The 26,048-nt window shown below is 37.4% G+C and overlaps 1 protein-coding gene across 7 annotated transcripts in view; it reads right to left on the bottom strand.

The window, feature by feature from the left end:
• The window catches only part of LOC126248046 (homeotic protein female sterile-like), a 296,375-nt gene that overhangs the window by 145,911 nt on the left and 124,416 nt on the right, over window positions 1-26,048 (bottom strand). For all 7 annotated transcript variants that reach the window (XM_049948674.1, XM_049948680.1, XM_049948681.1 and 4 more), the window contains exons 6-7: window positions 7,797-8,150; window positions 1,967-2,095 (exon numbers count right to left, since the gene is read on the bottom strand). In XM_049948674.1, the coding sequence (XP_049804631.1) occupies window positions 1,967-2,095; window positions 7,797-8,150 (483 nt within the window). The remainder of the gene's footprint in view (window positions 1-1,966; window positions 2,096-7,796; window positions 8,151-26,048) is intronic.

The raw sequence follows: 26,048 nt of genomic DNA, 5'->3' as shown, positions 1-26,048 counted from the left end.
ATGGTGTACAAAATCTACATTAGCAATATTTTCTACCTATTTGACCAAGACAAGACAGTTTGTCTCAATTAGAAATAAGCATTCTCCCTTAGTAGAAATTGGTACACGTGTGCCACAGGGCTCTGTCCTTGGCCCCTTGTTTTTCATCATGGCTATCAATGACCTGCCCCATTCTGTATCACAGTCTAATCTGCTATGCAGATGATACAACTCTGCTTACTTCACACTATGACATCCCAACCCTTGATAAGATCATACAAGAAACTCTTGACCCTGCATTAAATTGGTCTGCAGCCAATAAACTTGTGTGTAATCCAGACAAAACCCAAAAGCTTATGTTACGATTATCTAAGAATACAGAAAATAAAAGTGTCAAGCTCTTAGTTTAGCATCAATATGTAATCCTAACTTGGGAAGAGCATATAAGCCAAATCTGCAAAAAAATCTCAAGAGTGACCTACCTCATGTGGAAACAGAGAGAGATGGTCAATAATAATCTCCTTATAGCCTATTTTGGACTCTTTCAATCACATATATCATATGGCCTACTCACATGGGGACATTCACCTCGTATTAGTAACTTCTTAAAAAAATAATATTATATATAAAACAAAGATGATGTGACTTACCAAACGAAAGCGCTGGCACGTCGATATACACACAAACAAACACAAACATACACACAAAATTCTAGCTTTCGCAACCAACAGTTGCCTCGTCAGGAAAGAGGGAAGGAGAGGGAAAGACGAAAGGATGTGGGTTTTAAGGGAGAGGGTAAGGAGTCATTCCAATCCCGGGAGCGGAAAGACTTACCTTAGGGGGAAAAAAGGACGGGTATACACACACACACACACACACACACACACATATATATCCATCCGGCCCAAACTCTTTGTCTTTAAATATGTCTGCTTGTGTCTGTATATGTGTGGATGGATATGTGTGTGTGTGTGCGCGAGTGTATACCCGTCCTTTTTTCCCCCTAAGGTAAGTCTTTCCGCTCCCGGGATTGGAATGACTCCTTACCCTCTCCCTAAAACCCCACATCCTTTCGTCTTTCCCTCCCCTTCCCTCTTTCCTGATGAGGCAACAGTTTGTTGCGAAAGCTTGAATTTTGTGTGTATGTTTGTGTGTCTGTCAACCTGCCAGCACTTTCATTTGGTAAGTCACATCATCTGTGTGTGTGTGTGTGTGTGTGTGTGTGTGTGTGTGTGTGTGTGTTCGTATAATGTGTAATGTTGGTCCTGTAGAACACTGTCGTCCTCTTTTTACCAGGGTTAGGGTACGAACAGTGGTGAATCTGTATATCTATGAGGCTGCACTCTTTGTCAGGAATAGCATTAAAGACGGTATTGGCAGGGAAACAATTCACAAACGTGATACTAGAAATATGGCAAACATTGACATTCCAAGGCACAGACTAGCAATAACAGGAAATTCCCATAAAGCAAATGCCCTAAAAGTTTTTAACAAATTTCCTCTTGCCACTCGATCCTTGCCTTTAAAAAAGTTCAATATAAAATTATATGACTGGCTAACAAAAAACCATGTTATCATATAAAGGAGTTCTTGATATTGACATTGTTGATATTAATAATTAAGATTATAGCTGTATATAAGCTATTTAATTTTCACATGTAATGTGATCAATATTTGTATCTTACTATCACTGTAAAAGCCTATTCTACTGTATGTGGTCAACAGCAATAAAGAATCTGAATTATGCCTGTGTTACTATTCAGTCCACTTAAACTGACCTAATTTGACCATACTTCTTCTTTGTTGTTTGTAATAGCTCACATACAAGCCACCATCAACAGATACAGTGAGACACTACAAAGTCATTATAAATAAAGAGAATTTTAGTCAAACCGACTGTTATCAAAGCCCTTTTTTAATTAAAAATTAGTTTAGCAAACATTTACAACAATATATTTCAATGCTCTAATCTACTTTCTAAGTGTACCTTTGCAGGTTGTGAAGGAGGAATAACAGCTGACGACTGATTCTCAGTCTGGCCAGTACTCTGAGGCTGAACATCCAACGATGTGACGACTGCTGACTGACCATGGTATGCACCAGCAGGAGCTGTCACCTTAAAATTGACGTGTCATTGAAATAGTAACTTCAGTCCTGGATAATAATATTTTCAAGTTGAAAATTTGATGAGTGAAGAATAGTATTCGAAAATTATATTAAATAATACTGCATATGAGGATAATATCAGCCCAAAAGCCAAAGAAAAGACAGGACTTCCATTAACATAAAACATGTGAATATAGGCTAAAATTTAAGGTTCACTGTGCTTACGCTATTTTCCAAAATTTCATAGACTTTGGTTGAGAACACCATTCCTACTATGAATTTAGGACTGTGTGAAAGCAACATGCACTTATTATACCACCTTTCCCTGTTTGACTGCTGCTGACAAGTTTACTCGCCATGCTGCCTGCTGCTTCCTGGGTGCTACTGACGAGTATAGTTGCGGCCGCTGGTTTTCCCTTAGCACTTTTGATGAGTTAAGTCGCACCAGATTGCTGTCCCCTGAGCACTGATGAGTATAGATGCGACACTACCCAAGTGCTGATGACAAGATAACTCACATAGCAGACTTCCTGCACCATGCCTCAGTAGCCTTTTGCAGTTCTGGCTGCTAGTCTGTTGTCCCATTCTCTGTCTGTTGTGAGCCTAGGCTTTGCACTACAGTTCACTGTTCATCAGAATTTACTTCTTCGCGTCCTGCATTTTACAAAGAAAGTGGCAAGACGACATGGGTGCACTGAGGAAGAAATCATGGAGATTCTTACGAGGAACGACAGTGAAAATGAACACTTGATCTTGACGAAAGTGATAGCTACCACAGAATCGGAAAGCTGTAGTCATAAACTGTCCACGTCAACAGGGGTGTCAATGCAGTCTCGTGTTTCAACAAGAGATGTTAGTTGTTCTGATTCTGAAGACTCAGAAAGTGATAGTGAAATGCGTACGAAGAAATCATGTTTAAGCGATTAATTTGACTGGAAATAAAATAATTTTCGACCAGTTAATTGCGCACTTCATGATACGCTATCAGGACGTGTGTCAAATAGGAAATGAGCCAAGCATTCTGTCAGTTTTATTTTATTCTTTACAGAAGAACTGATGAAATATATTACTGCAGAAACGAATCAGTTTTATTTATTCACCAAGGAGAACACTCCAGAACCAGTGCATTCTCAAATATCAAAGTGGACAGATACTGGAGTCAAAGAAATGTATTGTTTCATAGCTGTTTGTCTTCTGATGACTCACGTGAAAAAACAAACTTGGCGAGTACTGGACCAGACATGTTCTAAATACTCCAATTGTTAGTGAACTGATGTCAAGAGACCATTTTTTGTTACTTATGAAAATATTACATTTCAGTGACAACTCTGCCAATACTGGAGGAGACAGATTATTAAAAATTAGGAACATTGTCGATAAAGTTCGTACAGCTTTTCATAGTGCATTTAATCCACATCAGAAACTCTGCATTGATGAAAGTTTGTTATTTTTCAAAGGACACTTATCTTTGTCTTTCATTTCATCGAAAAGGAGTAGATTTGGAATAAAAACATTTGTGTTATGTGATTGCAAGACTGACTATGTCTTAGATTTTATTGTTTATACAAGGACGTCAACAGAAACTGAGTTTCGACATTTGGGGGAAAGTAGCGACATAGTAGCCACTATGTCAGAATGATAAGGCCATATTTAGAATGTGGACATACCCTCTACCCTGATAATTGGTACTAAAGCCCGGACTTATTTTCCTGGCTTCACAGTAACAGGAAGAACGCATGTAGTACTGTCCGTACGAAAACATGCAACATGCCACAACTTCAGAAGAAACTGAAATGAGGAGATATTCAATTTATGTGCACTAATTCAATGCTTAGCTTTGTCAGATGTATACATAAAACAATCAAGTGGTATAAGAAGTTCTTTCTCCACGTTCTTGATCTGCATGTTTTAAATGCTCATGTCCTATGCAGATCACTAACAGGTCGTAAAATTTCGACAGCAGAGTCTCATCTGTCACTGGCAAGAGAACTTATGGAAACATATGCATCAGAGTGCAGAAAAGCTAGCAGGGGAAGGTGTTCTGATGATAATCCTGTAAGGTTTGGGGGAAGGCATTTTCCAAACATTATAACAAGTAAGCATTCCAAGGAAAAGAACAATAACATGCATTGTTTGCTGGAAGCAGAAAGTGTGTCAAGAAAGCAGGTTTGAATGTAACACTTGCAAAGTACCATTGTGTGTCCTACCCTGTTTTGAAAATTACCACACGAAAAGGAATTACTAATCGCAGCACAGAACGAATGCAACAATGTTATCAGAAAAAGTTTTGAAAACTAAAAAAAATTATAAAAAAGCAAAAACAAAATAAAATTATATTTTTAACTTTGCCAGTGCCAGTCCAGAACCCAGATACAAAAGGATGGAAAATATATTCACGAAGCGTAAAGGGAACTCCTAAATTTACAGTTCATGACATCGAATCTTCTCTATAAGCGAATTTAATGTGTTAACAAAAAGACAGAGATTTCACAGCTTTCAAATGTTGGAAAATTTGTTGAGTACTTACGTGCAACAGTTACAAGTACAGCACAAGAAAAAATAATATATGTGGCAAAACAGTCAGTCATTTCCGGGGTTCCTAATTATAATAGCACTTATTACCATCAGCAAAGGATGGCTGCATCTGTACCTGGATGGAACACTTTACACAGTGTACCTATTACAGGTAAAGAATCTGACAGCGAATGACTAAGCACTCAGTTTATTGTATTCTCAGAAACAAATAGTAGGCTGTGTGAAATTTCTAACAAGTCACAAAACGAGTATAATTGTTCTTACTGCTGCTCACAGTAAATTCCGATACTGTAGTGCGATATGAATGATAACCTGTATGTCACTTTCTCCTATAAACTAATTAATACAACATTTTGAACTACAAAAACAATGTACAGTTATCTGTAATGTATGGTTCATATTATTCATTCTTAAGTTAGTACAGTGAGGAACCCATTGAGAAATCCAGATGTTATAAACGGGTTTGCAAGACGGCACAGTAAACTATCGAGGTAAAGCTGACAAATCTCGTCGCTTTCGGAATGAGCTACAAAAATCATGCAAAAAACTACAAGCAATATATAATTCTTAGTGGCGGAAAATAATTCTAAAGATTTAGTTTGATTCTGCAGTAACTCATCTGCAGAGAAACTTTGTAGTGAGAACATTTATTCTGTATCAGTCATGAGAGGGCACAGTGCTTCGCCAGGAGTCGTCGTCACTCCAGAAATATTCAGCACAGGGCAGGTGAAGCAGTGTGGGCCGCTCCAGTTCTGGCAGCGGATCGAGGAACAGGCACTTAGCGGAGGTAGCCAGATTACGCCGCATATCACAGCACCTCAGTGTGCCAAGCAGATGGTGCGTCTCCAGCAGTCAGAGGGTTAGTAAGTTCACTCCCCAAGCTAAGAAACAGAGCCACATAAACCTATGGAGACCAAAATTGGTTTTATATTAGGATTTAGTTTTCAATTGACACTGAAAGGGGGGGGGGTCATTCACACAAGTTTGGAAAGAATCAGCAATGGCTTTGTTGAATATGCTGGGCAATCATGTGGATCAGTTTAAATAAACTGATGACAGCCTACACCAAAATAAGTTTTTAAACTTGTTTTGTACGAGTGTGTATCCAGTGTTACATCACTAAATTGAAAAAAATATACATTCAAGGGGAAAGCAGTTTAAGTGTGGAAGCAAATTTTATCTTGCTAAAGACAGACAACTGCACTCCCAGCCAGAAAACTTGCACGTGCTTTCACAGCAATTCTTCAGTGGAGCACTTACACAACAGAATCACTAATAGTGGTACATAAGAGACAGTGTGACTGAAAACTGCCTACGAGGACAGTTTGGTTAAGTTTGCGAAATCACCATTGATGTCAGCATTTGTGCGACATAGTTCCTGCATAATAATAGGTCGTCCTTTACGAGTAAACACATGACACATCAGTGCTCTGGTAGAGAGCTGTGGTGTGGATAGATTTCTTTCTGTTGTTGTTTCCATGCAGTGATTGTTAAAGATGGGAAAAATCAGATTCAAGCAATGATTAAGTACTTTGTAAAGAAAGGTACAAAAGCAAAGTAAATTAATTCAATTTTCACACTGGGGGACTCTGCTTCTTCATATTCAAATATTGCCAAGTGGATCAATGAGTTTAAATTTGGTTGGGACAGCTGAGGTGGTCTTTGTAGTGGTCAGCTAAGATGTACCGCTACCCCACAAATTATTGCAAAAGCGCATAAAATGATTATGATCCAGGCTGAATGTGTGAGAAACTGCTGAAGCTATGCAATGCCATCTGAATGGGCATATCACATTTTAAAAGTGGAGTTAGATATGAGAAAATTACCTGCTAGATGGGGGCTGCAACTCTTCATGCAGAATCAAGCATGCACCTCAATGGAAATGTCTGAACAATATTTGGCCAGTTTTCAGAGCAACCAACAAGATTTTTTGCACTGGTTTGTGACAACAGGTGAAACTTGGGTCCACTACTATATCCCAGAGGCAAAACAAGTCAAAACAGTGGAAACATGTTCATTCACCACCACCAACGAAAGCAAAGACAATACAGTCAGCTTGAAATGTCATGGCGTTGATTTACCGAGGTGCTAACGGGATTCTGTTGATATATTATCTTCCAGTTGGTCAAATAACTATGGGACAATGCTACGCTAACCCGCTGGCCATCTACAGAAAATGATATGTGAAAAAGGTCAGGTTTGGCACGGGAGAAAGTCATCTTTCATTAAGACAATATGCACTCAAATACAAGTATCATTGGCATGGCAAAAATGCATGAACTAACATATGAACTACTGCCAAACCACCTTATTCACCTGATTTGGCTTCTTCAGACTTCCACCTCTTCCCCAAAATCAAAATTTTCCTCAGCAGATGCAGATTCTCTTCAAATGAATAACTGGCAGCTGAAGTTGGCATATTTTGTAGGCATGGAGGGATCTAATTTTCAAATGGGATCAAGGAACTGGAACATTGCTAGACCAAGTGCATTAGTGTACAGGGAGACTATACTGAAAAATAATAGAAGTTTCACTGAGTTAAGTCATTTCTCTCCTTTTCTTTCTCAGAAATTTTCAAACTATCATTGTAAAATGCTTGTGGTGGGCGATCCGCAGACAATGATGTTACTGCTAAGCTGTAATAATCATAATATAGTGATGTTGCAAGATATCTGTTCTGCCACTGTTCCACAAAAAAAACCATGGCCTATCTATGATTCAGTGTACAAAATTTTAACAGGCTGCTTGAAGTTATTTGAAAATGTAAGCAATACTTCCCATTAGATAACCCTCTAGGTACGTCAAAAAAGGCCAATACATACAAGAGCATCAAAGCGTTATTTAATCACAACATAAACTGATTATACGTATAAAGAAAACACCTTTGAACACCAACTATCCTGCTCATCACAGATCTAAATTATAGCAGTTGTTTGAAACCTTGGGGATTTGTTAACTTTGCATGCAACGTAATTTTCACTTCAACAGATACTGATACAGCAACATAAGGAAAAGTGCACTAGAAAAATGTATTTATATTGAAACTCAATTCCATTTTTTCCCCCAAATAGTGCTGTTCTCAGGTCAACTAGACATCAGCTTTACATATGGCAAAACCACAAGTTACAATAATTTCAGGCACTCATATAATCAAAGACTACAAATAATAAAATTACCTGCTTGGGCAATGAATTGTGGGTCCCATGTGGCAGATTACTGCTAGCTGGCACAGTAGTAGTAGCAGTGCTTCCCGGTACAGGGAGAGGAGGTTGTGTGCCAAGGGGAAGGTGGACAGATCCTGTGGAACTGGCAACAGGTGATGTCTGTACTGTTGATTGTGCAGGAGCTTTGGGTGAGGAGGAAACTGCAGATACACTAGAGCTAACTGTTGGTCCACCACTGTTGCTACTGCTTGAAGACGGGCGACCTCTTAGAACAGCTCCTGAAGAGCTGCCACGAGCTTTCTTCCCTTTTGTTCCTTTTGCTGTAGGTGGATCCAGCTCTACTTCCTCTTTAGGTAGAGCTGCAACCTAAAGACATTGAAAGAAAATATGCAATGCAACATTTTGAAAACAAACAAAAAGTTATATGTAATCTCTGTATGTTTGAATGAGAAGCAAAGTTTGTAATCAGTGCCAGAGATGGGGAAAATTGTTCCACAACTTTCTTTTGCATGGTGTCAGAACAAAAATAAGTATTTTATGTATGAATTTATTAGGAATTTTTCCAATTTTTGCCCTTTACCACGTACCTCAAGAACCCAGGAAAACAGTTTTAAGATTTTTATATACTTTCCTACATCTGTGAATTAAAGGTATCCTACAACAACATTTTGCAGAAAATGGACTATGCAGATGATAGCTACAGTTGATGTGGAAAAACGTCAAAGCCTAAGGAAGTACTGTTTTCCAGCTGTTCAACATGAGTGAGCAAATGAGAGTGAATTTTCCAAGCTCAACATATGGTGACTAGATAAGTATCACAGTCTTAACAAAATCATACGACACAATGACTAAAGAACAGTATTTTTATTAGTTTTTAAAGAAATCTAGTACAGTTTACTTGGGAGATTGCAGGACAGTGCCTGACAAGCAAACCACATTTCTTAGCATTGGACATACTTAATTACTAAGACCAGACTAATGTCTTGCACACAGCAGTGCCTGGAATGTTACTTTTGTGTGTTAACTATGAAATAACATCTTTCAGAATCAAATTATGTTACCAAATGTAACTCTTTCTTTCCTTTGATAACACATGGTGAAATTATTACATTACTGACAATGAAATAATACAAGAATCTTATTATAATGCTAACACTTCTAACACTTGTGAAATGCTGCTTATTTTAGCTTACTACAGAGTGCAAGCATGCAAACTTACAATGACCAGGAAGAAATCTGAGCATGAAAATCATTTTTCACAAATAAAACAGCAAAATACACAAATTAGAAGTATTGAAATACATTTCCCCATGTACCGCATATTTTACTTTTCCATATCTACAAAAATATTGAGCATATTACAGTTTAAAGATATTTTGTGCAGAAATAATGGAAATAGTCTGGTCATGCAGAAGCACTACACATATTTGTTGTAGCTGCTCTGTCAGTATTTCCATCAAATTTCATTCTAAGATATATAAGCAGTGGCCAATACATGTGATGGCATAAAATTGTGCTCTATATTTCTGCTTGGAACCAACTACCAATTTACATTTATGATCACTGTTTCCTGATTGGGGATGGAGTAGGAGAAGGAGGGAGGGGTGGGGGGAACACCAACCACTAAAGCACAATAACGAGTAGATAAATAGAATGAATGAATGAATGAATGAATGAATGAACAAGAATAAGTTAAGGTTTTCATCACTCGTATGCAAGAAATGGAATAAAGAAAGGAGAAAAAGATAAAACTATAAAAGAAGCCTATCACAATATTTTATGCCAATCACATAACAGCGCAAACAAAATCAACACTCTAATAGCAAATACAAATTGTCCGATATTTATAGTTCATATTGTACCATAGTATAGCCATGAAATCACTTGCACATCCACAAGCCCTCACATTATTATTTATAAAATCTAATTCAACCTATTAAGTGAAAAAGAAAGAAAAAGAAATACTTTTCATGCAAATTCTTGTCACATAAATAGCAACATTTTTTAACATATGCAAAACATAAATAAGGAGACATTTATCTACATCTAATATCAAGATCATGTCACATAAAACTCTGGTGACTACTGCTATATACTATATATCATACACAGTGCAACTTTATTTGGACGCGGCACAGTATGTATCAATGAACTACGGGATGAAATTATGTTTACTGATGTTCTTACCTACATACTGAAAAGCCTGAAACAGAGTTTCACGTTTCTATGAATGTATACTGGAATACAGTTACACAAATGTATACTCAAACTGCCCTACACAGTATAAGAGTACGTTCATAAATAAATCATTTTATACATATCAAAGTCACACAGTACACATAGAAAATAAAACTTGTAGAGTTAAGAAGGCAACATTCCTATCTACAGATATCCCCTCTACATACATCACATGTCCTACAATAACCAGTTCTAGTTCTTTATTTAGTGAAAAACAGATGTATCTTTCATCATGCTGTAAATTACTCACAGACGTGACAAAAAATCCCATACTACAGTAATTTAACTGAAGCAATGTAAACAATTCTTGAATTTATAAACCATTATTTATAAACCATTTTTCATAAACCAAATTTACCTTATCAAATGTACCGTGTGTGTGTGTGTGTGTGTGTGTGTGTGTGTGTGTGTGTGTGTGTGTGTGTCTGCACGCATTCAGGAGAGTACTTAATAACCACCTTTCTCTAGTTGAGTGTCGCCTCATAGTTGAGGAAGATTTTTGCGGAAGAAAACATGAATCTCACAAGTAAATTATCTCTCTAAAACATTGAGAAAAACTTTAACATCAGGCAATATAATATCCGTATACAAGGAAATAATATTATTTGCAGTTATAAACACCACTCAAAATAAGCTTTACCCAATACGCTCCAGATTCTTTAAACTCATTAGTTACGCAGTTCTCATTTAGATTTACCTGCACCTCTAACTAAAGCAAACCACAAAGTGATGAAACCAATGTATCTCTAACACAGCACACAGGAATGTGAACATAATTTGGTAAGTCAGTCGACAAAATTTCGTGCCTTCCGTTAAAACTAAATGAATTTTCTACTCAACAAGACTGAGTGACTATGGGAGGATACAAGATGACTTAGACAAAATTTCCAGTAAGCATGATGAATAGCAGCTGGCTCTAAACGTAGAAAATATTTGTTAATGCAGACAAGCAGGAAAAACAAACCCGTAATATTGGAATACAGTATTAGTATTGTGTTCTTTGACACAGTCATGTCAAGTAAATATTTAGGTATAACATTGGGAAGCGATATGAAACAGAACAAGCATGCAAGGATTGTAGTATGGAAGGCAAATGGTAGACTTTGGTTACATGGAAGAATTTTGGGAAAGTGTGGTTAATCTGTAAAGGAAACTGCATATAGAACACTATTCAAAGATGGGTTCCTAGATTTGTTACCTGTACGTTCAAACAACAAGCAACTACGAGGGCTATCCACGAAGTACATTACGTTTTCGTTTGTGTCCGTTAGGGGCGGGGCTAGCATGGCCATCTTGGTGTCATGGCATTCCGCCGCTCAGTCGGCATCCTGCCGTGCTAGTGAGAGGTTCGTGCTGTACTCCGTTGAGTTACTGTGACAGTTTGAAATGTCAGCGTTAATTGAAAATGCCGCGAAGTGTGAAGTGCGTGCTGTAATAAGGTTTCTGACTGCAAAAAACTGTACATCGATAGAAATCCATCGGCAGCTTTGTGAAGTGTATGGGGACAACATAATCACTGAAGGTGGAGTGCGTCAATGGGTCATAAAATTTAAAAATGGCTGAACTAACGTTCACGACGAAGAGCGAAGTGGAAGACCCATCATAGTGACTGCCGAACTTTTAGAAAAAAACAATGCCACGGTCCATGAAAACCGTAATTTCACAATAACGGAACTCTCTACGAGTTTTCCACAAATTTCACGAAGTTTGTTGCACGAAATCATTACCGAAAAGCTTGGTTACCACAAGTTGTGTGCAAGATGGATACCAAAAATCTTGACAGAGTTTCACAAAAATCAGCGAATGGCTGCAGCGTTAACGTTTTTGGACGCTTATGAGAAAGATGGCGACTCATTACTCGATCGCATCATTACTGGTGACTAAACATGGGTTAAGCATGTGAACTGCGAGACAAAATTGCAGTCAATGCAGTGGGGGGCACACAAATTCCCCCCAAAAACCCAAGAAATGCATGCAGACAATGTCGGCAAGGAAGGTGATGGGGACTGTCTTTTGGGGCAGAAAAGGTGTGATTTTTGTGGATTTCCTGGAAAGAGGCACTACAATAAACTCTCCAAGGTATTGCCAAACTCTGCACAACCTCAGAAGAGCAATACAAAACAAGCGCAGGGGAAAGTTAGGCTCAAAGATCTTGCTGATTCACGACAACGCCCGGGCCCGCACGGCAAATGCCACTCGTGAAGTTCTCGAATCTTTTAAGTGGGAGTTGTTTCCTCATCCGCCGTACAGTCCCGACCTGGCACCGAGCGACTTCCACTTATTCCCAGCAATGAAGAAGTGGTTGGCTATGCAGCGTTTTGATGACGACACACAGATTCAAGAAGAGGTAACCACGTGGTTGAAGGCGCAGGCGGCCGAATTTTACGATGAAGGAATTTCCAAGCTCGTCCATCGCTACGATAAGTGCCTTAATTTACATGGCAACTATGTAGAAAAGTAGTATTTAAGTGTGGCTTTCATCTGTATATAATAAAAACAAATTCCAATACTTTATTTATTTTTAATTCCAAAACGTAATGTACTTTGTGGATAGCCCTCGTATTACAGAGATGCTTTGTGAACTCAAATGGGAATCCCTGGACGGAAGGTGACATTCTTTCAAGGAATACTATTAAGAAACTTTAGAAAACCAGCATTTGAAGCCGGGTGCAGAAAGGCTTCTACTGCCGCCAATACACATTTTGACTACGCACCTCAAAGATATGATAAGAGAATTTACAGCTCATATGGAGGCAGGCAGACAGCCGTTTTTCCTTGCTCTGTTTTTGAGTGGAACAGGAAAGGAAATGACTTGTAGTGGTTCAGAGTAGCCTCCGCCACATACCGCACAGCGGTTTGCGACATATTCATATAGATGTACATCATATAAATATCATATAGTACTTTTCCCAAATTACTTGTAATTGTTCCATTTTTATCAACTTATTTCTTGCCCAAATTATGAGCAGTTAAACTTGGGAAACACACTGCAAAAATTAACACTTTATTTGTGGATTATTCTGTCACTCCTTGATTGATAAATTTCATATTTAAGGTTGAAAAAGAAACAAACTGCATTTTTATTCTACTAAAATGTTCTTATTTCAAACCAGTTTTTGACTTACTGGGTGCTCACAAAACACTCTGGTGGATAGGAAACAAACATAATAACCAAAGATACTTCAACACACACACACACACTCCAATATCGTAACCACAGATTATTTGTGTTGACAGTATCTGTGTTTCCAATGTATGATTTCTTAGACACTAGTGTCCCTTGTGGACAATAGTCAGTTGTTCAGTAAAAACAGCCCAATAAGCTGAAAAGTTGTTTGAAATAGACATTAGTAGAAGAGAAATGGAGTTTTTTGCTTTTCAACCTTTATTCCTTTTTTCTTACAGATTTACCTTTTAACAATAATTTCTGTACAAACTCAAATAACACTATTTTTATTAATCATAATCAACACTCATGATTTTCAACCAAAATTTAATTTAGTGGAAAAATTCCCAATAAGTTTCACACCAAGAAAGCTCTAAACCTTGTAAACATGTAGATTGCTCTCACATGGGAGGTACCATCTGACCTACTGTAAGTGTAACCCAAAGTGGAATCATGTTTGGTTTGATTTTCCAGATTTTAATAGAATGGAGGAGTAAATTAGTAATTAAAAAATCATTCACTCACAATAGCTCCAAACATTATTTATTTATAAAAACTGTCATGTGCGAGCACAAGTCATGGCACGAGATGAAAAGTGTAGCATTCATTCAAAGGCTGGTCATACAAACTACAGTCTGCACATTTATTTATGTCAAGCCACTCCATCAATTCATTTATTGGCCTTTCCAACGCACAAAGAGTGTCAAATAAGTAAGTCACCCTATTTTAGAAAAGAGAAAGTTCACACAATTTATCATGCTGAAATAATTTTATTCGTGTCACACAATGCTGCTTTTACTTTTCAGCTTAGTCGCCATGTTTTTCCAATCACTTTTCGTAATGCAACAAGTTTTTCCTGACCAGTATTGTACAAGCTTGGGCCCTGCACTCATAACAAGCTGTTTATTTGATTATTTGAGGCGAGGGCCCTGAACATCATGGTCGTTATGGCCCTGACGAAATGTCAGCATCCCAATCTCATGGGTGGGGACGAAGCCTGTCCCCATAATGGCGTGGCAAGGCAGGTGTGGTGAACAAGTATAGCCCCAAAAGTCCCAAGGCATGATTGCCGCATAACTTTTCCTGTCGAATGTGTGATCACTGCCTCTTTTGGGGCACTTTCACCACGTTTCTTGCCGGCCGCGGTGGTCTAGCGGTTCTAGGCACTCAGTCCGAAACCACGCGATTGCTACGGTCGCAGGTACGATTCCTGCCTCGGGCATGGATGTGTGTGATGTCATTAGATTAGTTAGGTTTAAGTAGTTCTAAGTTCTAGGGGACTGATGACCACAGATGTTAAGTCCCATAGTGCTCAGAGCCATTTGAACCATTTTGAACCATGTTTCTTCCACATAATTCCCTTATGTTTTTGTCTCATCTGCAGAGAGAAGCCGTTTGATAATCCTACCTCCCACACACTGACATTTTCAGAAACATTATGGCTGAATCCGACCACTGCCACTTGTGGAAAGCATTCAGCAAACGTGTCACCCATCTTGCACAGACTTTGCGGTAGTGAAGATGGTCGGTCTGATCTTTGCGAGGGCAAGAGTCCAATTGCAGCCCTCGTACATGGCTGCACTAGAATGTTGTTAATGGTAATACAACAACTGTCTTCCACAATAATGTTAATTTCAATAATGACATCACATATTGCTGCAATGGTTCTTCCTGTGCGCTGTTCGTCACGTGCATCTTTGTGCCCTTCCACAAACATTACACTCCAACGTAAAAAAATGGTATGCTAATAAAGCCTTCCCCACAGAGAGAGGTTAACTTCCGATGGACATGGAATTGGACAGTTGTTTTGAGGTGGCGGGGCGAGGGGATGACAGAATGCAGCTCACAAGTGTACACACTATGTTGCAGTAACTCCATGCTAACTGGTGAGATACTGCAGTATGCACTGTACGACAGTGTGAGCACTGTCAACACACAGAGTTGAACTCGCCAGCCTTCACGCCAAGGACATAGTTAATTTTTTTTAGAAAGAACATAGAGAAACTTACTTATTGGACAACCCTTGTAATTTTTGATATCCAATACACAACATTCAAATTAAATCACTGAAATGTTTCCTGTAAAGAATGCAGCACGTCACAGTGTTCTGGTGTTGTGATTTTAAGTATCTCTGACATTCTTCCACCATTCAGAACGCACAATTCTGAATATTTAAACATGCAATTACTTCCCAATATAGCAGAATAGTATCAGGAAGGAGACACTGAACGATTGAAAGGCAACTGCTTCACCAACCCAGCCAATCACGTGAAAAAACACAAGATGGACAAAGTTTTCATAGAGCATATCAATCAAAACTGTTAGTACAGTATAATGTACTTTTGCAACATCTACTTTCAATACATATCAATGACAGGTAAATTCTGTAAGGTGCACGTCTCAGAACTTTTAGGGAAAAAGTGAATGCTAATCGGTACACTCCGGTTCACAGCAGCAGCACTTCAGTTGAGTGACATTGAGCTAAATGTAGTTACCACGCAAAAATATATACAGCACATAAGTATCATACTACTGAGAATTAGAATCAGGGTTGGTTACGTCCCATATCTATTCTGATTTTCAATATTTCCTTAAATCATTCATGGATAATGACAGAATGATTTCATTTTTCCATCTGCATGTGTCAGTATGGTAATCTGTTTCCTGAGATTTTAATGTTATCTATATGAAATATTAAATGACTGACTGAGATGTCAACTTAGCTTAGTGAGTATGAAAAATTCACTGTCAGAGACCAAAGGGGTCAATGGAATTAAAAATAAATGAACCTCAACCATTAGAACCTTATTCTTCTGCACAACGTTTGCACTTCCTAGGTTACTTTTGATAGAACATATAAATGACAGGGAAACAGTTCCAGTAAAATAAATAGTCAATGTTGAAAAATCATACCTTTGAAATAAATACAAAATTCTAGACAAAAAAGAAAGAAAGAAAAAAAGATTTAACACAGCATTCACTGTAACGCACACAAACTTTTAACGTGTGGCATTACGACTATCTCAGTCCTCTTAAAAGTCGGTACCATATATTTTGGCTAGTTAAGCTTTCTACCAATAAATTTTCCTTGATTCTGGTACTTAAAACTATGCAGACAAGTAACACTACACAGTAGTTCCTAAGTTTACATCAAGACTATTTTGCAAATTGACCGTTCATCCTTTAATACTCAGAAGTAATAGCAGCAACAATTGACAACAGCCATCATTAAATTAAAAATTCAGCCAATGATCACACAGACCATGGCACAGTGTCAGTTAGCAAGATAACACAAGGTTGTAAAGGACTGTTTGAGGCAAGTTCAAAATGACATCTAAGAGAAAGAAAGCACTGCATATGATGGATTTAGGGGAAGTGTTGAAAACACTGCTGATGAATTTGGTATTGGAACTTCAATTGCATCTGACTGGAAGAATAACGAGAAGGGAAAGGAAGACTTTTGCTCCAAAATGAGGACAAAGCACAGTTTACAGAGTCGCAGGATAAACCGGATGTGACATTAAGATGAAGGTGTGGACAGTCAAAAACCCTCGCACAAATAGTAGTAAATGTGATTTGGAAACATGTCATTTTGATACATTTCATTCACTATTAGAATATCACTTGGTTCCTGCAACTTGTATAAGATAGCTTTTCCTTACCCACAGATTTCATAGGAACAAGATGGCGGCACTCAAATTTAACTATTTGTGAGGAGTTATTTTGGAAAATTATGAGCTGCTCTAGGAAACTAAGAGGCTGTAATCGAGTTGTGATTTATCCAAATACTAGTTTCTCATCTTTTCTTTACACTTCCCTGTCTTGACCACTGGACAATCAATGTAGTCAATTAATAAGCAATATCAACAGATATGAACAAGATTGCATACATAGGAAAGACAGAATAGATTACATTGCAAATTTATGTTTTATTCAGTCAATGTTTTTTCAGCTAAATTATTATCTAGTACAACTACCTTCAAAGTTAATATATCAGATGTTATTGAGCAACATCTGTACCTTAGCATGTCAGCACAACAATTATTTACATGTCATCACAAATATTTACTAGTCAACGAAAAGTTGTCTAATACAATATATGTTGGCCAATATAATAATTCCCTCATTAACAAATATAATCAATGTGCAATATACCTTATAAAAGTTGACTACGAATACTTAGTACGTAATAACACTTGTGTGTTGCGTGATGAAATATTAGGAACTATGTTCACAAATTCCATTTTGGTAGCAGCAGTAGGGGAAAGGATATAAACATTTTTTTGAAAAGACAAATAACATTACTTCATGTTTATATAACATGACCCTACCTACCCTTTACCAAATTTTGAAAATGTCAAAGCCCAAAATTCTTGCTACACTAATGCAATGGCAAACAGAGTTAAATATTCATTTTGTATTTGTTTATCACCTTATAATTAGTAAAGATAGTGTAACACAGGTGCACAAAACTTAAGGTCAAAAGTAAATATTGCATTATGTAACACAGCTCTACGAAAGTTGGACCATACATGAAAAGAACCGTTACAGTGTATTACAGAAGGTGACCAAAAGAAATATGGAATAAGACAAACAGAAATGACACTTTTATTCAAAGACAATAATCATCACACTGATGTCAATACCATTCATAATGTTCCCCTGGACATAACAAAAGGTGGGACATGATTAATAGGGTGTGTGGTCACTACAAATAGCAATGCATGGTCTGCAATGTGCTCCCATCCTTGGCAAAAAATTGGTAAGGATTCCTTATGGTAGGGAATTCCATTCCTATACCAGCACAGTTGATAAGCACATGCTCAATGGGATTTAAGTCAGGGGACAGGCAGGCTGTGCAGTTCAATGTGGTCACGCATTATCACCCATAAAAATGAAGCCAGGGCCGAGTGCATTCCTGAAAGATGCGTAAGCGGGAGGAGTACAGTGTCACAATAATCCGTAACTGTGAGTGTACGATGTTCAAAGATTTGGAGGGTAGTACGCTTATGCAACATTATGCCTCCCAACACTAAAATATCATGTTTGACAATGATCCTGTGTGTATTACATGTTCCCGGGTCTTGGCATATGAGGGTATGTCCAGTATTCCATCAAGTATGCGTTGGGGAAACATACTGCAGCATGAGCACACTACACATGCGCCAATGACCATCCAGTAGTAGTCCAATGCACTGGTATACGAATGGAACGCACTACCACAAGAACACCTTATCAGCTTTGTCACCAGCATGGGAACACATTACCACTGCCACCCGTGGTGATCACACACCCTATTACGGACTATGTTCCACCTTCTGTAATGTCCATGGGACCATCATAAATTGCAGTTACTTCAATGCAATTATTGTCTTTGAGTAAAAGTTTTTCTTCTTCAGTTTTTCTCATTGTGTATTTCTTTCCATTTCCTTATGCACTGCACACTCTACGTATTGTCCAAGTTTCATTGCGCTTGTTATTCAGCAGCGACACATCATGCAAAAGTTACTTTCAGCCGTAGGTTTTGCATAGAAGTTTGTAATTTCTTTACAATTCAGTAACCAATAACTAAAGACAGAGGCCAAAACTTTACTCGAATGCATGGAGTTTTATACACCACTTTAGAAAATCAAAACTGTCCTTATCAGCTGTATTCTTAGTATGTTTCCTGCTATTCCATGTCATCATTGAGCTGTTACCACTAGTATGATTTTCCACACCATTTCAAATATCTGAATTTTACTCTTTTGGAAGCCATATAAAATAATCCACAATATTTATTCGGTTTGCCTGGGTTCTGGTTAGAGACAGAGAAAATTGAAAATAATCACCTGCATTTGAAGGACTTACATAGACCAGTTGTCAAAATATTACGTGAAAAACACAACCAACAACCCTGCTGCACACCCAAGTGTTCTTTTTTAAAACCCCTATGATTGGCATGTTAACATAATGTGTGTGTGTGTGTGTGTGTGTGTGTGTGTGTGTGTGTGTGTGTGTGTGTAGATAGAGAGAGAGAGAGAGAGAGAGAGAGAGAGAGAGAGAGAGTTCTTACACAGTATAAGAGGAGATAATTTTAATATACGTGGTGAATAATTGTTAGGTATAGTATCCTGGAATTGTCAATTTTTCTAATCACAAAACAAAATTATTTATAAAATGTAAGTAGTCACTTATGACAGTTACAACCATCAAATTCATCTTGCAAACTGGAAATAGCCGGTGAAAGTACGATAATGTTATTCCATCCAAATTATTAGTTTTCTTTTTCATATAATATATAAGTCTCAATCCAATAATCTCACTTTCACTACAAAGCAACTGGACAACCTACTTCTCACAAGTTTTATAAGGATATATTATTAACATTACAAATGAACACAAAAGAATTGCTACCACTGATTTTTTTATGTACTACAAATTCCAATGTCCCGTGTTACAGACACTATCATTTCATATAGGTCGTATGAGTTCAGTGGCAAACAAATACACTAAGTGTGACATGAGGGCAATTATTATATAGCACACCATACTTTCAATGAACTTAATAACAACAGCTGAGAATTTTAGCAACATGGGCTAGTATAGAAGGCTGTTTTAATAAAATTCCTAAAACTTTTCACAAAACCATACACAATCTAGAGCTGTAAAAATAACACCTATACTAAAGCAAACACATGAATGTGCAGTTCTGTACATGCCACTCTTAAGCAGTTCTAGGCATAGTTGCAGGGATTAAACATATGAATGGAGAGTGTGTCTGAATTTTCAGCTCCAAGGCAAACAAATGACAGACTTAGATGGTAAATAACAAAAGTGTTTTCCTGCTAACCATGTTTATGAGTCCTACTGAGTTTTGTTTCTTGATTACTTCATTATAACTACAGCTACTATCACAGATATGTTAGTTTTACAAAACCTGAAACTAATTAACCTGTCACATGTATGTATACAACAAAAAGAAGTCCACATCATATAACAGTCCAGTAACGTAATAGTAGAACCTACACAAAAAATCATTTCTTTGCACCAAACTTGCCTGAGCACTAAGTCAACTTGTCTGCGTACCAAATGAACGTAATCCCAGTGGATGATGCACCCCTCTGTTGACAAGACAGCAAAATAACTATGTATGGGTACTCCAACAGATACTAGTAACAGCTGATACGACCTATCTTCACTGCCTAACATTTCCGGAAGACAATATTTTTTTATTTAATCTTGCAATTCAGCTGCATCATAGTCTCAATAAGTTCAAATTTATAATCAACTCAAATTGATCATCAACCATCAGGTACCACCTCCACTGTCATCAAACCCATGCAGAGCAACACGAATTTCACCAATGACCGTGTATTCATATGCTGTAATTTTAACGTCGTCGATAAGTGGAGATAAGCATTCCGAGCACGTACCAGTTGCAGGCAGAATTTCTCATTTCAGCTAGGTTTTATGTCCTTTAGCCACAAATGTCATCTCATGAAACTTCTCATTAAAGGCTTGGTAAATTTTCCTAACAAAAAAGGTTTATAGTTTGCTTTACTATTTATTTATCTGTCAATCATTACACGGCATTCACTATATTCCAAACAGCAGACAAAGAATGCACTCAGCACTGATCTACATTTTACAATAACATTTTTTCCAAAACAGTTTTAGTGTGATGGAAATTTATCTTCATTCAGTGTCCACCACAGTAGTCTTGTAGACACTCTGATGTATGCTGGGTTAGGCTCCTTTTATTCCAATGACAACAGTTCACTGCGAGCAGGCCTCTGTAAATAAAAATAATCACGTGTCTCGAATCTGTGGCTTCCAGCGTTTCCGCATATTCCACCTACTTACAAAAATTACAAGTAATCACACTAAAATCCTCCGTCTTTTTGTTTTTAATACATGAAATTACTTTACATCAGAAAACAAAATACTGTCACGTTTTAAACGGAAATGTTATCAAAATAATTCCCAGCTGCCTCCTACATAACAGCATTTTTTATGCCACTACGCAACCTATGCAACATGTTACTCTCTGAAACAAATGTTTCGTGTGCCCTTTACCCATTATGGAAATTATGCCATCTGAATATCATATTGTTGAAGGAAGAGTGAACAAAGTCCAGCCAACAAACAACAACTTTGTGTCACCTAAATGTTTCATTCTGTAAATTATTTAAAATTTAATTTACCACCAATAAAATAGAGCAAACAAACAACTGACTCAAATGATGATATGTTCTGTAGTTAACGATTTTAAAGAATGGTAACAACTCTACTGATGCAAAATAATTGTAAGCCCAATGTATGTTTATCAAGTACTGGTAGGATTTGGCACAAATCACCATGAATTTGATACATCACTGTCACTCACAGGACTCATTTATCTGCAAAGAGGCAGCGAAATGTATCAACTACTAGTAAATCTGATACAATACCATTCTCCATTTATACCTATTACGCAAAAACCATGGCAGAGCCCATAACAGTTTTAAGTCATGCAATCTGTGGGTGTAACACTCCCAAAATTGAATTTCTGTTCAGCAAAATAAGTCCTAACCATTGGCAAAACTGAGATTAAGGAGAAAGTCATTTAGGTCACTGCTATTAAGTAACAAACAATTTTATGTTAAAGTAAGTTATGTTACAAAACTGTAGTAATGAATTAAAAGAAGACAAGCGGTATCCTCCTGAACTTACTAATTTTTTATCCATACCAAATGAAAAGCCCACATTCTACATTCTTGAAACCTTGATTTTTCAATCAATGTTCATTGGAAGTGTTGTATAATGAATCTTGGGTGACACCAAAATTCAGTATTTCAGTTAACTGTGATAGATAAATTGTAAAAATATGGCAAGTATGTGTACTGCAGAGAGGAAATTACTTTATTGTTGCATTCATATTTCAGCAAAATATTGAACTTTCCTGGGAAAGTGAGACAATTGTGATTTCATGACAAATGTTCCAATTTTTGAATTTGTCTCTGAAGAAATTTTTGTATCGATCACACTGGAAAAAAAGAAAAGAAAACAAATCTCCCCCCCCCCCCACACACAGTAATACTCCAAAAGACAACATTCCTTGTGCCTGCAAATGTGTAATTTCTTCTAAATCACACTGCTGCTGCTGCTCCTGTTGTATTTTTCCCATTTCTTTTGAGTTATCCATAATTTACAGAGAACATGTCTAACTGTTGCAGGACAGTATTACAATTTCAGTTTAAAATAGAAGAGAAAGTAGGATTCTTAAATGCAACTAACATTAGGATCCTTGGAGAAATACGTTTATGGCACAGGAAATTCACAGGCTCTGCCCCAGAAATAATAATTACACAGGGATTTTTTTAAAAATAGGTTCACATATATTTCATAGATTTCAAAGTTGATTCCCTGTGTGCTTACAGACAGTGTAACATTGCCACCACACTACATAATCGGGCTGGAAGTTTACACAATGGAGTTAAATTTCAGTGTCCCTGACTGCCATTTGGTTGTTTGCAATAGTCCTGATTGGTTTCTGCTCAGATCAGGATTTGATGCCAGGGAATGAAAAGAAGTCCCACAAGACTATATCTGGGTGGAAGTGTGGCTGAAAAAATACTGTTGTGTTCTTTGTGCCAAAAACTCCTTTGCTGATCAAGTGTAGCTTGCTGCTTAACTGTGGTGAATGATACAGGCATGCTGGACTTCAGAGCACACATGTGCAACCCTTTTTATCAAATGGTTGAGTGCTTTGATATAAAAGCATGCATTTCCTATTTGTTTTGTTGGTAGAAACTCATTGTAAAAGGCTCTTCTATAGAAAAAAAAAAAAATTAAGCCGAAGCTTGCCGCTCAGGACTACTATTTTGTACTCTACCGCCAATGTTTAATAGATTTTTATTTTCTCAAGAAAATTACATTTACTTTTCAAAAGGTTACACAGTTTACATAATACCAAAATATATCAATGTTCTCATTTTGGTAACTCGTAAACACTTTGCAATTCTTGCACAAATATCTTCTGTTCACATTTGCGAGGCAAAACTGTTTTAGGCAGCTCAACAATATCAGCAGATACTAGTGACAGTATTCTCTTCTTCTACATGCACTTTCTGGTTCAATGCAAACACAGAAGCAGCCAGTATTTTTTCCATCTTCACTGTGCAGCCACTACTAGAATAGCCGAGTAAGAAGCAGAGCTTCTTCTCTGCTAACTTTTCTGAAGTTTATACTTAGTTTTATAGATATTATACAAAACTTTATCGTATAGCTTTGTTTGAGACTACACTGCATTTTGGCACACTGTGTGTCATTGAAACAGCACTAACCAAAATAGTAATCTACAAACTAGAAAAGATAAAAGGCGACACTTGCACACCTGACATTCAACCAACACACACACACACACACACACACACACACACACACACACACACACACACACTCTCTCTGCACTAATGACATTTTTGATCTTACAATATATGGAACTCAAATGCAAACAGGAAAATAAGTGAAATTATAAGGCACTTCAGGCTAAAATGAATGGACCAAGAAAATATGGAATGAGGTGGTTTGTAATAGAGCAAAGAACATATGGCATTATATACTATGATACTGCAGTATATTTATCTGCCGATGCTGGACAAGTGACTTTCAATTAAAATGTCCCCCTAGTATGGGAATTTACATGACAGATCTGTGTGTGAGTGCACTGCAGACACATGGTTGATGACCTATGGAAGTTTGGGTCTGTTCGTGAAGTGTTCTCGGGTAGCCGAATGGTTAGGTGACATGGACTGTAGCTAAAACAACTATGATTTTGGACGCTTATGCTAACTTCTGAAAACCAGCATCAACAAAGACATTTGTCTTATACCAAGTTTTAACATAGAGTATGTGTAGGAACCATCTAGGTCCAAGCCTTCCATTACATGCAGTCCATTTCCAAAGAGATTCTATTTTACCCCTAACTATAACTTTCAATGGTTATGTTTCCAACAGTTTTTCATTTTTCTCTCTACTGCAAACACATTAGCTGACAATATTATCCAGATGAAAAAACATGTACCCCCTATTTTTACCAGTGCTTAAGCTTTTAAAAAACAATAACGAAACTTTGAATAGGGAAGTGTTAATGTGAAATGAATTCTGTTGCTAGATGGTAACCACCTGTATGGTGCATCATCATCCACAGACCACACTATGGTAAAGAGCACTGGGTCACTAGCACATACATACTTTATAAAATGTAATAAGCATGGCTGTTCAGGAGGCAGTTAGGTGAGCCAAAATATTACTGATAAAATGGGATGTTCAGGTGACATTACGTAGCACACGGTAAATGCAAACAATATGCTGCCTTCAGAGTGATGACCCTAGTTAGGTTCGGCATAGCCTTAGATGTGAGCACATATACTTGCAGCATAGTGCTTAAAGTAAACAGTAGTTCTTTGATAAAAAGTCACCTGATAATCGGGTTACGAACTTCAAAGTGGAGGGAACACACACTAACATCGAACTCCAACACGTCATTGGAGGATGCACAATACTTATGACATGCAATGGTGTCTTAAGACATTTTGTGTATGCTTCAAATCTCTACACACAATGGAAAAAAACTCAATTTTCGACGACAATACAATACTTTCCATGGAAAAGATTGTGGGCATTTAGAAAGTAAAGGCTCAGATAATATGGAAGTGCAAAAATTGAAGAAAGTTCTGTTAAACTATGTAACTGAAGTCAAGTCATCTTCATGTGGGAGCCGACAAATATGAGTCTGAAGTATTTTCCCCAATGTATTCTCTATGAAAAGATATTTTTACTTTCAGAAGGACTACTCAACAAATGCGTCTTCAATTTGAGCAAGCTATCGTACTGCTACCCATACTGCCAAAGTATTACACAGTTTCACTAAAGGAAAGTTTATAAAGACCTGCTCAGTAGCTGCAGCTAAGCAATAGCTCCCTAGAGATTTGACGAGTTTCAGGCAGTTAAGTCTCTCTTCTCCAATGGTTCCATGCAGAATTCAAGAAATTATATATATATATATATATATATATATATATATATATATATATATTACATTTTCTTTGGAACTGGACGAGTGCATACTCACTTCTGATACTGCCAAGCTGGCACTTTACATTCGTGTATTTGATAATAGGCTCATCGTTATGAAAGAACTACTGGACTTTGTTCCGATGAAAGACACTGCAACAAGGGCAGATATTCTTGTGTGTGTGTGTGTGTGTGTGTGTGTGTGTGTGTGTGTGTGTGGAAAAGTGTCGACAGTACAGGTCTGCAATAGAAGAATCTCACTTCTGTGGCAACAGACAGCTCAGTGGCTGTGATTGACCTAAATACAGGTTTTGTGACACTTTATAAGAGATGTTAAAATTGTGAGCATGAGGGAAGTAATGTGTGTGGCGACTCACACAAAAAAATTCCATCCGCAGTCATGCTCATCACCAGTTCAAAGTTTTCTTGTAAGACCTGTAAAGCACTTTTAGTGATGTGCTGTATCACACAGAAATACTCTGGCTGAGTTGAGGTAAAGTTTGTGAGAAATTTTTTGAACTTAGTAAACTATGGTCATGTTTGATACGCCTGTTGCAGAATTGAAAAATGAGTGGAGGATACATCTGGCCCTCCTCTGTGACATTGTGCACCATATGAATATTTTGAATTTAGTATTGCAGGGTAAAAACATGGTTAATTTCAGGTATGTATGATTGCATTCAAAGCTTTGAGGTGAAACTGTTCATGCAACAGGCAGCTATAAAATGGGAATACTGTTCATTTCTACAAGCTCTCATTCTTAATGACGGAAGCAGAGCAGAGTTTTGAACAGTAACTAATATACTCATTAAGGGGCTCCG

The sequence above is a fragment of the Schistocerca nitens genome, chromosome 3 (assembly GCF_023898315.1).
Source record: "Schistocerca nitens isolate TAMUIC-IGC-003100 chromosome 3, iqSchNite1.1, whole genome shotgun sequence".
Classification (NCBI taxonomy): Eukaryota; Metazoa; Arthropoda; class Insecta; order Orthoptera; family Acrididae; genus Schistocerca; species Schistocerca nitens.
Note: the sequence above shows the minus strand (reverse complement) of the source record. Positions and strands in the feature narration are given on the sequence as shown.